Genomic DNA, 13,602 nt, shown 5'->3' on the forward strand with positions numbered 1-13,602 from the left:
GTTGGAATGTAGATAGTGAACAGCTGGCAAGCAGCTTTAAGTGGCGGCTCCTAGATTGAAACTCAGGCCTAACTGTAGTTAAAATCATTGCTTTCTCAAGCATATCTTACTAATGTGAATCTTCCCCAGGTGTTCCATGATTGAGTGAAATTATAGACTGAGACCACAGGTCTTTTGGAATAGCACTTCCCTATACCCTCTCCAGAGCAAGATAAGACTCTAAGAATTAGTGGTAGCCCATGTGTGGTGGCTCACGCCTGCAATCCTAGCACTCTGGGAGGCCAAAGTGGTTGGATCACTTGAGGTCAGGAGTTTGAGACCGGCCTGGCCAATAGGGTGAAACCCCATCTTTACTAAATAAAAATACAAAAATTAGCCAGGCATGGTGGACGTGCCTGTAGTCCCAGTTACTTGGGAGGCTGAGGCAGAATAATCTCTTGACCCTGGGAGGTAGAGGCTGCAGTGAGCTGAGATCACACCACTGCACTCCACCCTGGGAGACAGAGAAAGACTCCATCTCGAAAAAAAAAAAAAAAAAAGAATTAATGGTAAACCTAAATGCCCATTAAGAGACAGATAAGGAAAATGTATAGATATATACACAATGAAATATTATTCAGCCTTATAAGAGAAGGGGATCCTGTCATTTGCAGGAGAACTCAGAGAACATTATGCTAAGTGAAATAAGCCAGGCACAAAAGGGAAACTATTGCATTCTTTCACTTATAGGTGGGATTTTGTTTTAAAAAAGACTTTAAATGCACAGAGCTAGAGAATGAAACAGTGAATAACACTAGTGGGAAGCAGGGAAGAGGAAAAGGGGTGATATAGGTCAAAGGATACAAAATAGTAGACACATAGGATACATGAGTCTACAACAGGATCCCTAACCTTTTCGGCACCAGGGACCAGTTTTGTGGAATACAGTTTTTCCATGGGCAGTGGGGGTAGGTGGATGGTTTTGGAATGAAACTGTTCCACCTCAGATCGTCAGGCATTAGATTCTCATAAGGAGTGGCACAACCTAGATCCCTCACATGTGCAGTTCACAATAGGAGGCGGAGCTCAGGCTGTAATGCTTGCTCACTGGCTGCTCACTTCCTGCTGTGCAGCTTGGTTCCTAACAGGCCATGGACAGGTACCAGTCCATGCTGGGGGGTTTAGGACCCCTGGTCTAGAGAGCTAATGTGCAACATGAGGACTAAAGTTAATAAAAGTGTATCATATTAGGAATTTTTGTTAAATAAGTTGATTTTAGCTGTTCTTGTCATACACACAAAAAAGTAACTATGGGTGAGATGATAGATATATTTGCTTCCCTATTGTAACCATTTTTCTATGTATATGTATCTCATAACATCATGTTGTAAACCTCAAATATACAGAATGAATGAAAAAATTAGCTGTAAATTTGGCCTTAATGTTCCATGTTAAAGCCAAATGTTTATGTTTGTAATCAGCTAAATATTAAATTGTGCAGAAGCCCTGAATTTCATGGATATCCCATATTTCATGGATGCCCCATTCAGTTCATAAGCTCTTGTTTATAAGATTTGTGCATGATCCAAATGTGGAAAGAAAATGAGTGGGCAGCCCATTCTGGGTATCAAGCAAAGAGCACAGGTACAGACCATGTGCAAGAAGCAGCCTTAGGCAAAACTGAACCAAGAGTGGTTTCATACAGGTATTTCTCTAAGTCTTTAATTTTTTACTTATTCCTTTCCCCTTTTTAATGTGATAGCCACCTAATCACCTTCTGCTGCCTCCCCAACCTCAACTTCGGTGTTCTTTGGCAGATAGTGACTTCGGTGTTCTTTGGCAGATAGCCTACAAATGAAATTTCAAAGGCTAAGCATATAATGTTTGCTAACTTGATGTAAGCAACAGAGAACTAAATCTGAACTTTGGCAAAAGTCTATTAATAATTGACAAATAACAGAACAGTGAGGATGTACAAAGCAATACATTAAAAAAAAAAAAACTCCATCTGGGATAGCAATAACCCGTGAAAATGCTCCCCCGGCTAATTTGTATCAATGATTATGAACAACATGCTAAATCAGTACTTCCAAAGTCTATATATGACTATTACAGGTCTGGGGCAAATGATGAAGAAACTTTGGCTGATAATATTGCAGCATTTTCCAGGTAAGAAAATTTATTTTTTTTAATTGTGTTTTAAAATTATACAAAGACTGTACCAAAATGAGATCTCCTAGTTTTATGTTGGTGGTGTGTAATTATTTGTTCAGATTTGTGCTTAGTAGAGAGGGGAAAGTTCTTGGGGCTGTGAGAAATCTTGGGCCTTTAAATTGTTAAAAAATATTCCAAGCCTGTGAATCTTGAACAACTGACAGCAAAAGCCAAACCTATGTTACTTCACTTGGAAGTATGATAACAATTAATTTAACTACATATAAAAATAGCGATAAGTTCAGATGACTTTTCTTTTTCTTAGTATGACAGTAAGTGCTTATGTTCGTGGTGTGGGAAACAGCATTAAATGCCAGATAACAATCTTATCCGGATGAACCAGATTGGATTGTTGGCTCAAATGTTCTCTTCCTGCTGGCTTTTCGTGTTATCATTCATTTTGATTACTGTTGTCTAAACTTTCACTTTAGATTTCAATTTGTCTATGTAGCATTAATCTTTCAACTTTGCTGTTTCATCTCTCCTTCAAAGCACTTCATCTCTCTTCCCAAATTAGTTTTCCTTTGACTTTCATATTTCAAAGCACAAGATGGTGGGTGACATGGTTTATGTTTTCTGTTTGTAATAAAAACAAGAAATAAAATTATTTCAAAGGGATTTTTTTTATAGCAGTTACAAAAATGGTTTATTTGCTGGAGCAAGAGAGGAGTGCCTTCACTACACTACACTCAGTCTCATCCATCTAACATTATGGCTGTTAGTAAAGGCAATCAGTATTGTGGGTACTCACTGATGGTGATAAATTAAAGACAAAAAGGCAGAAAATATGCAGGGGGAGAGAATCAGCCTTCCTCCCTGATTTCTTCTTTAGTCTACAACAAAATCACTCAAAATCAGTTTTCCATATTTAAATTAGGAGAAATAAAATTATCCCGGCCAAGGTGGCCTCTGGTAGGCAGCACTGATTCACCCACAAATCCATGTAGAAGACTGAAAATGGCAATGGGGTGAAGGATATGGCCTCTCCCCAACCCTTTCAAGCCTTGACTTTGTCTCAGGTTTTGCCTGGAACCCAAATGAGCTCAACAAATGCCAGAGAAGTCATGGGAAGGGAAGTTGACTGAGAGTAGAGGGGCTTAAAATTCTGCACCATTATTTACTATTTTAGACTCATTTAAAAGTTGCTGCTCTTGGAAGATGCCCCTTCTTGGGCCGATATTAACTTTGTCCACCAAAATTTGCCCATGAGTTGTCTCTTGAAAACACCTTAACCCAAATAGGTTATTACAACCAAGGAAATTTCAGACCCTTGACAGATTTATAGAGTTAATGTCTCAGCATCGCTAGACCTCCAATGCTCAAGTGATTATTTATTTCATTTATATACAGCCTTCCTCACTTCTTAATTCCATTTGTCGCATGCTAGCTAATTAACTAGAGCTAATTAGGAGTCTCCATGAGCTACACTGTGTACTACATGCTGAGGAAAAAGCAGTGAGCCAGACAAAGTTCCTGTCCGTAGGAGCTTACATTCCACTGGATGCATATCAGCTTCCATAATGCTGTTGGGTTGAATTGATGCAAAATGGGCCCAAAATAGTTGGCCAAGTGGAGGTCTCAGAGAGGATGCAAAGGGGTGCCACAAAGCAGATGGATCACCTATGCAACCCTTTAAATGGTAGAAAATTTGAGAGACACAGAAGGCTTGGTGACTTCTAAGTTGTGAACTGGAAAAGTGCCTCAGGCCTCTTATGTAAATTACATGGTATTCAAGTGTGTATTCCCATCCTATGTGTGTACCAAGTAACTTAGGGATAGGACACAGATAATGAAAATGAATTTGCAGTGCCACCTTTTCCATGAACCTTGATCATTCTCTTTTGTTCAGCTTTAAATAAAAAAAAATATATTGATTAACTTTCTTTGGAGGACAGCTGATGCTATTTTATTATCAACTAGTTGAGTTTTTATGCAATACATTTTAGCGGTTGTTACCTAGCTAATATCTCAATTCCTCTTTTGCTGTGTGACTCGCTAGGTGACCCTTGATTCCTCACACTGCATCATGTAGCTGGTCACGTGAAACTAAGAATAGAAATTCTGCCAGGGTTGTGGAGACTTTGGGTTGATGGCATGAAGGAAATCAATCTGAAATTTCACATTCTGATTCTAATGAAAAGTGCAAAACAATCAAACCTCAGATAACCCATTGTGATACAAGGCCAGAGTATTTCAAACACATTTACGAAATTTATACACCTCCCCATCTCACAAGTACAACAAAAGGTCATTCACAGTGACAGCTTTTATTTCTCTGTACTCAGCTCTGATAATCACATTTTGGAGTTCTGGGGACATGGACCACGCATGTGACCCAGCAGTTGCTTGGAGATATTTTTGGGTAAGACTTGAGACTATTACTGTGGCAATAGAAAAATATGTTTAAAAGGACAAGTAAATGGAACCACCCAGAAGAACAAGATTTCTTATTTTAGTTATAACAAAACAGGGCAAATGTCAGCTTGCTACATTTTGCATGGCTGGAATTGACTGGGATTAATTTCAAGGAGGAACAGTAATTTGTTTCTCTTACACATTTATTCAAAGTAGCCTTCTCAACTATGGTCTTCACATTGTTGTAGCTTTTTTCCTGAGATTATCAATGATGGAAGATAATTAAACAATTTGGACACTTAGAAGCCCTCATGATTTCAGAAAAGGAAACTCTTTTCTGCTGCGTTACCTATTGATACTGAAGATTGCATCATTTTCTTTTAAACAACAGATGGGTAAAAGTGATGTCATTCTCTCACTTTAATATTTCAGAAGTGATATGAACTTACCAGTGATATTGTGTTCTCATAGGCATAAATGTCACAAAATCATTTATATAGGATCCACTACAGGTGAATAAGGGGTTTTTGCTTTATATATTTTAACTGTTTAGAGTAAAAAATTAATGTGGAGAAAATTGGAATGCAGTATTATAGTATTACACGACTTACAAAACATGAATCCACTATGTCCAGTTGGTGTGATTCAGAAACAGCATACAGTTATAAAGCTGGGTGAGACATGGGTGTCTTCCTTCAACAGGGCAGCTGCTTTGTGAGGAGTGTGTATATCATTTGATTTTTTTATGAGTTAAATTTGAGGCCCTTGTTAGATGTGAGGGGTGGGCCAAAATGCCTGTGAACAGATGCTCACCTTTACCCCACTTCCTTTACTTGGCATCTCATTTTCTATCCTTCGAAAACGGTTTATTATTCAATTGGTTCAACTGTTTGCCAGTTGAACCAATTCTTTTTCCAAAGTGGAGGCCCAGGAGAGCACAGTCCGAGAATATAGTGAGGTGCTATTTTATGTGTGATTGTGGGAAATTTACTTACATTTGGGGTGGGGTTGGGCAAGGCTTGGAAAGCTAGTGAGCTATCTGACATAGTTGTTGTTACTACTTTTTGAAAAATATCAAAACATGGAGGACTCTTTAGATAACATGCATGTTCCCATTCCATTGATTTTATCTAATTTTACGTAGGAATTACGTTTTGTGCGTTGGTTGACAAGCCTCTGTAACATCCTCAGAACAGAAAATACTGTTTGAGGGAAAGTAAGAGCCCACAGTTATTAAAGTGACTGCGCCACCAAGTGGACAAGCGTAAAGCCACTGTCTGGAGATGGAAGGATTTAGCTTTGCTTTATAAATGGGAATTTGACCTTTAAAAATGTCCCTTTTGGCACGTACGAACACACACACACACACACAGCTGCTGCCCTGCAGATTTGCGTGTTCTTGTCATAAAGCTTTCATTGTTTCTCTAGCTCTAAGTAAATATTAATGCCTTCCAAGGCTGGCATGCCAATGGCTGCTATTAAGATCGTTTTCTCTCATTCTAATAACACACTTAGAGATGATTGGTAATAAAAACTCTCTTCAAGGCTTCTGCTACTCCCCCTTCAAAATGGAGATCAAAGAATCATGCTGTGAGGGTCCGTCAAGAAGAAAACACTTACAGCAACAGAGCATGTGGTGTGACATAAAATAATGACAATTATAATGTTCAAAGGAATAGCATAGAAATCACACAGTAAAACTTCTTTATTATGCTTTTCAGGGACTGGATGTTTTTACTTTATTATGTGAGGAAGGGTTAGATTACAGACCCTTAGCTATTCCACAAAGCAATAGAAGGCAGAATTTCTTCTTCCGCTACAGGAAGTACGCTTCAATTAAGGGCTTTTGCTTTTTCTTCTTTTTTTTTCTTTAAGTTACTGCATTACTATATCATACTTCACTGTATTTACTAAAAAGTCCTGCTGTTTCTGGAAGTAGAGTTAAATCTAGGTAATACTAGGTGAATACTGGTTAGATATGCATGTATGCCTAAACAACAGGTTTATTATACTCATGCATATTAGAAATAGGGCTGCATTTTCTTCAATTTTAATCAGTACTAATGAGAATAATAAATCAAAACAAATAGGAGATAGATATTTTGCCAGGAGGAGACAGAACTAGTTCTTCTGTAAATTTTACTGGTGAATTTTTGGTTGCTGGTTTGTTGGTAATTTTCATTCCAACACAGAAGAATCACAGAAACAGTCATTTAAAATAATTTTCGGGAGTCAAAAACTTTTTAACACCCAAATTTCAGTTTTTGTCCAATAACATTTTTGAGAAAACTGTTAAATTAAACTAATAAAAAACCTTCCCTCATCATTAGACTTTAATGAATATAGCATATAGCTCAATAATTTTGAAGAAATCAAATTATAATTTTAAAAGTAATTGCCTGACGCTGCTGTTGATCACATAAAAAGAAGACAAACTAGACATCGCATATCTTCTTAAACTCTAATCTAAACTCTATGCATTTGTACACCATCTTGATTTTCAAGATAGGGGAAGTGAAACGAAAACTATGTTCACAGAAGAACGTGTACGTGAATGTTTGCAGTGGCTTTATTTAGAATTTCCCCCCAAACTGGAAGTATTCAAAATGTCTTTTAGCTTGGGAATGATTGGACAAATGATGGTACCCCCGTACAATGGAATATTATTCATCAACCAAAAGGAACAAACTATTGACACATACAACAGCATGAGAAAATCTCCAATGCATTATGTTAAGTGAAAGAAGCCAAACTCAAAAGGCTACATGCTGAATAATTTTGTTTCCATGATATTCTTGCAAAGCAAAATTATCGGGACAAAGAAAAAATTCATCAGTGGTTGTCAGGGGATTGAACTGGGGAGAGTTTCACTACAAAAGAAAATGGGGACGTTTTTGGGAATGATTGAACTTTCCTAGCTCTTGATTGTCATGGCAGTTACACCACTGTATGCATTTGTGAAAATTCACAAAACTGCAGACTAAAATGAGTGAATACTATCATATATTAGTTATACTTTAATAAATAATTGCTTGCGAAATTCATTGTCCTCTAATTGTTAACTTTCTCTCCTAACAAACAGTAAAATTGCCTCTTTTCCATTAGCTTTATGAAGTCATTTGCTTGTTTGGAAAAAATCCAATCATATTTTTTCTTTTTAACTAAAATGTAATGTCAAAGTTTTGGTTATGTTTTTGAAACTCCAAAGCCTTTTATTTTATTTTGTTTTTTTAAATTCTAGATGGAAGCTGTATCCAAGGATGCTCCGGAATGTTGCTGAAACAGATCTGTCGACTTCTGTGTTAGGACAGAGGGTCAGCATGCCAATATGCGTGGGGGCTACGGCCATGCAGCGCATGGCTCACGTGGACGGCGAGCTTGCCACTGTGCGAGGTAGGAGGAAGACTGTCACCATCGGGACAGAAGGGGGCTAAGGTTTATTGACTTTCTTCTCTGAATGCACCAAGCAAACATGTTCCTTGATGTTTTTACACTCAGAAACATTAAGCTCATAGACTCTATCATCAAAATACTTGTTCTTGCATGTCCTGCTCCTCTTCTTTCCAGCTGTGTGACTGGGCAAGATATCCTCTCTCTGCATTGGTTTCCTTGGCTGTGAAATGGGGACAAAAATTGTACCTGCCTCACTGGGTTATGGTGAGGATTGAATGAGTTCAGGTATACAAAGTTCATGGCAGAGAGTAGTGGCTCAGTAACTGTTGGTTATATTATGGGTATTAATAGTACTGTCTCAGGAAATAGATCTCTGACAAGTAGACTCACCCAAGGTCACAGCTAGGTAGTTACAGAATTGGAATTCAGCCCTGTGGCTACCTTATCTCAAAACCCTCCTGCTTCCCCCAAACCAAAGTGGTTCTCACAGCCAAATTGCAAATGGAGCAACGTGGTTGGTTGTGTTTTCTTCCATGGTTTTGGATCATGATTCTTTTTTATGGATGCGTTATATTTCCAATAGAGCAGTTCCAGCTGCCTTAGGGGGGAGTGATGAGAAAATCAAATATGATGTAAAGAAATCTCTTATTAGGGCTAATTTATTAACTTTCCAGTTCTCTAGCAACTATGAACATTTGAAAGGCTGTGCAGAGTAAAAAATCTCCCCAAATTCTGCTTCAGAAACTCGTATAAAAGTTGGAAATGAATTCTTTTGATGTTAAGCAGAGCAGAAAGAGAACACGACTATATAATATTTTAAAATATTTTAGTTTTAAGAATTAAGGATCTTGTGAATTCACCTCTCTTCTTGAAATGTCTGACATAAAATTCTGTCAGGGATATCAGAATGGCACAATGAGGTTTTGCTGGACGGACTTAGCAGCTTCCTTAATTCTAGGACCACACACAAATAAGTGGCTTTGGTGCCTCAGCCTTTTGTCTATGGTAATCCTGAAACATAAGTAGAGAGAAGGAAAAAAAAAGGAAAATACTAAATGGGTATATATCTATACAAAATCAAGATAATAAAGGCTCTTTCAGGCTGGAAGCTATAGGCAACAACCTTAGAACGAAAGAAAACAAATGAACACCAAAAAACTAAAACTTTAGTGCTCTTAAATCTCAATGAAAATAAAAAGTAAATGGTAAACTGAAAGAAATGAAAAAAAAATATGAGACTGTGAAGGGTTAATGTCCTTTCCACGTAAAAAGCCCTTATATTTGAAGAAGAAAATAATATATTGCTCAAAGGGACAAAGAGAAATAAGTGAACAAAAGATATAAATAGGAAATGTACAAATGGAGACATAAAAGTGACCAACAAACATATGAAAAATATTCAATTTCATTAATAAGCAAAGACATGTAAATTATGACCATCTATTTTATTTTCCGGATATCAAATTTTTATTTTAAGATCAGGCAGTATGATTAGGTTAGGGAGAAAATGTGCATTTCAAACAGTGTTGAGAAAAGTGTAAAATGGAATAATCTTCCTAGAAAATAATCTGGCACGGTATATCAGAGCTCTAAAAATGTAAATTCCATGTGATGCTAAAAATTCTCTTCTAGGAATTCCAAGGAACTAATTATGATTTTTGAGGAAAAAAATTCTGCAAGGATTTTCATGCTTCTTATTTTTAGCAGGAGAATGATTAGAAAAAAATACCCAAACATCTCATAATTGGAGATAGTTTGCAAAAAATACGATGCATAAAAATGGCATCAAATTAAAAAATTATACTATAGGAAGAGTGCAATAACATAGAATGATATTTTAATTTAAAATTGTAAGAAATCAGTGGCAAACAATAGTCAGGTCCTAAAATACATTTAGTTTCAAAGATCACAATTTACAAATGTTTATTTATAAGTGATGAGATTACTCCTGACTTTATACTCGTCTGATTTTTGGCTCAATCTTATAAACTCTTCTTTAAATTATTTTGTAAGGAGGAAATGATAAAAATTAGATTTAAAAGAGTAGAGATAAAGGGACAAGGGACCATGAAGAGAATGGAAATAAAGAAAGGAACCAGAGAAAGCAAAAAGCAGAGCTCACTTGGTAAGGCACCCTGAAGCCAGCAAATTATTTTTACCACATGTATTAGTTCCTTCTCACACTGATTTAAAGATACTCTTTGAGACTGGGTAATTTATTAAGGAAAGAGGTTTAACTGATTCACAGTTCTACATGGCTGGGGAGGCGTCATGAAACTTACGATCATGGTGGAAGGCAAAGGGGAAGGAATGACCTTCTTCCCATGGTGGCAGGAGAGAGACGTGCAAGCAGGGAAATGCCAGATACTTATAAAACCATCTGATCTCATGAGAACTCATCCACTAGCATAAGAACAGCATGGGGGAAACCACTCCCACGATCCAATCACCTCCCACTAGGTCTCTCCCTCAACACCTGGGATTACAATTCAAGATGAGATTTGGATGGAGAAACAAAGCCTAACCATACCAACACATACTACTGTATTTGATATTTGACAGGTGTTTCTGTCCCTATTTTGTGGGCAAGTAGCTGGAGTTCCAGAGAAAACAGTTTTTCATAGCTCGTCAATGACAGATTTATTCTCCAAGTCACTTCTGATGGTTCCAAGACTAGTCTTTATTCTTGGTGGAGTTGGGCTGAGAAGAAAGAGGAAAAGAAAGCAGAAAAGAAAGCTTCCTTAGAAACTATGATTTGACAGCGTAAGTAGGACTATTTCCTCCAGAAGTAACCATAAGAGGATCTTAAATGCCTATTACAGTCTCATCCCCTTAGATCTATTTAACACTTAGAAAGCAATTATCATGTTCCAGACACTATTTTAAGTATATTACGAGTATTATAGCATTGAAGCCTCAGAACAGCCCAAATAAATAGGTCATATTATTAAACCTATTTTACACAGGAGAAACTGAGGCACACGCCAGCTGAATAACCTTGCCTAGGGATGCACAATTCATAAGTGATAGAGATGGGATTCAGATAGAGGTATTCTGTCTCCAGAATCTCGGCTCCTCACCACTTTGCAAGGGCTTTAATTTCAGAAACTCCCATGAAGTGTCATGAGGAGAAGCCCATTATGATCCCCTAGAAGTAATTATAGTTTTAGGAGCAGGCAAAGCAGGCCCCTCAGGAGAATAAGTTACACAATAGACATTTGGATAAGGTGGATCCAGCAGAACAAACAGAGGGTGGTGACATTGAGATTGCAGAGGAATTGGAGAAGGCAATGGACGTGTATACATGTTGCTCTCAAAAATCTAGGGTCCTCCATTGGGTTCCTATCAGGGCAGCAACATCAGAGTTTCTATTCTGTATTTGTATTAGAAACCTCTCTCCAGGGTTTCTGAGTTTTCACCTATGTTTCAAAGACCATCTATAGGTTATTAGTCTATTTAATATTTAGGTATATCCAGAAAGCTGATGGTCATCAGCTCATAGCAGAGTGCTCTTTGGCTGGTGTGTTTTGGTTGTGGGACAGTGGGTTACTTGCAAGGAAAGAATGAATGCCTGGAGTAGATGGTGCTTGTGCTCTGGACGTATTCCCTTCTTACTTCCCATTTCCATCAGACCTACCACTTTTTGCCTGACATTATCTGTTGCAACATAAGCCCATGGATAGGTGTGTTTGAAGTAGCAGAATGGGAGAGAGGGTTCCCTAGCTAATGATGTAGAGAAGTAGGTGGATAAATACCCAAGCTCTCTTTGCTCAGGGTAACTGAAGCATTTTCTAATATGGTCACCCAGTGCTCCTTGGAAGGATTGAGTCCCAGTTGCCCACTGAAGTTGCCTGCCCTTGAACACACTCTCTTTTATTGGCTTCCTTCCCATTCTTCTCTCACTTCCCCATTCCTTCAATTCATTGAGATGGTTTCCAAATAAGATGACTTGCTCTCACATCTCTGTGTCATTTTTGGCTTCTTGAAGTATGGAAACCAGGATAATAGCTAACTGAAGGCTATAGATAGCCACAGGCAAATTTAAGTAACAGTGTAAGAATATTCATACTTGGTAGAGATTTATTTATGAAAACTCAGAAAATTCACATGGAATTATGAAGTTATTATTGGATTTATTCCATCATTCCCAGAAAGAATATGGAAATCCTCTCAAGCAAGCCAGTCCTTGGGAATATTGGGAAATCTATGCAATTTCTTAGCCTCCTAAATATCTGGCCACTAAGCATTCCTGTCTCCAGGGACTTAGACCCTAGCAAGGAAGAGAAGTTGGGGCCAGGTCCAGAAAACAGGGGTTAGTTATCAATCTTTCTGGAGAAGTGTCCCCCTCAGCATGGTCAGTGAGAGTAAGTTAAACCCATTGGTGTCCACAGGCAATGGTCTGGCCTGAGTAATTAGAATGGGCCTCCAGAAAGTTCTGGGAATTGCTATGGTACCATAGTCTCATTTTCCCTGTTGATTCTCCAGATTGATTCAGAGTCCAACTTCAAGGGCCTTTCTGCCCTTCCTCTCACAACTGTGGGATAATAATAATCCACCTTATTAACTGGGACCGAGGACTGAACTCGACTCTTTTTTTTTTTTTTTTTTTGAAACAGAGTCTTGCTCTGTCACCAGACTGGAGTGCAGTGGCGCTATCTCTGCTCACTGCAACCTCTGCCTCCCAGGTTCAAGCGATTCCCCTGCCTCAGCCTCCTGGGTAGCTAGGACTACAGGGGTGCACCATGACGGCTGGCTAATTTTTTGTATTTTAGTAGAGACAGGGTTTCACCATGTTGGCCAGGATGGTCTTGATCTCCTGACTTCGTGAGCTGCCTGCCTTGGCCTCCCAAAGTGCTGGGATTACATGCGTGAGCCACCGCACCCAGTCTGAACTCTACTCTTTTACACTGCTGCATGTTTGTAGAGTGACCAATGAAGCTATACTTTTTTCATTTTCAAAATGATGATGAATACAAGGTTATCAAATAAAACACAGAGGGCCCATTATGTTTGAATTTCAGATAAACAACAAATCATAGGTGTCCTGTATGTTTGCTCAATCTGGCAACCCTAGATGAATAAGAGCTCTCACCTGCAGGGGTTCTTGTGAAGATTCATGAAATAAATGCTGGAAATGCTTACACACTATCTTTATTTGCCCCTTAGGGCTCAAAGTCCCCGAAATCTTTATCTTTCACACACAAAAACTCACTTTCAGAAAAGTATATTCCATTTACATCTAGTGGAAATAAAAATTGTTCTTTTTCTTTGCTAAAAATATTTTTATTTTAAGCTTTATGCAGAAACCTCAGGGGAAAAAAAAGGTACTTTTAGGAGCCAGGGTTGCTTGCAATGTAAATGTCCACAAAAAGATGAAATTGAAACAAACAAACAAACAAACAAACAAAACAGTGCAAGCTCCTGGGTGGAGACTGCAGTGAGTCTGAGATTGCATGTTCCATCAGAAGGGGGCAGCTACATCTTAGCTCTTGATGACCCAAGAGAGCAGGGATGTGGGATTGCCAAATCTTCCAAAATTTTAAGAAGCCAGAAATCTTGATTTCTATGTACAATCTCCTGGTTTTTAAATGTGGGCGAATAAATCAAAATTCCCTAAAACACTGTTTGGGGCAACAATGTGTGGGCCAAAGTAAATACTTT

The 13,602-nt window shown here is 38.1% G+C and overlaps 1 protein-coding gene across 1 annotated transcript in view; it reads left to right on the plus strand.

Moving 5' to 3' along the window:
- Positions 1-1,979: 1,979 nt before the first annotated feature.
- The window catches only part of HAO1 (hydroxyacid oxidase 1), a 58,160-nt gene continuing 46,537 nt past the window's right edge, over positions 1,980-13,602 (plus strand). The window contains exons 1-2 of the mRNA XM_055265854.1: positions 1,980-2,148; positions 7,790-7,941. Of these exons, the coding sequence (XP_055121829.1) occupies positions 2,012-2,148; positions 7,790-7,941 (289 nt within the window). The 5' untranslated portion in view covers positions 1,980-2,011. The remainder of the gene's footprint in view (positions 2,149-7,789; positions 7,942-13,602) is intronic.

The sequence above is a fragment of the Symphalangus syndactylus genome, chromosome 24 (genome assembly GCF_028878055.3).
Source record: "Symphalangus syndactylus isolate Jambi chromosome 24, NHGRI_mSymSyn1-v2.1_pri, whole genome shotgun sequence".
NCBI lineage: Eukaryota > Metazoa > Chordata > Mammalia > Primates > Hylobatidae > Symphalangus > Symphalangus syndactylus.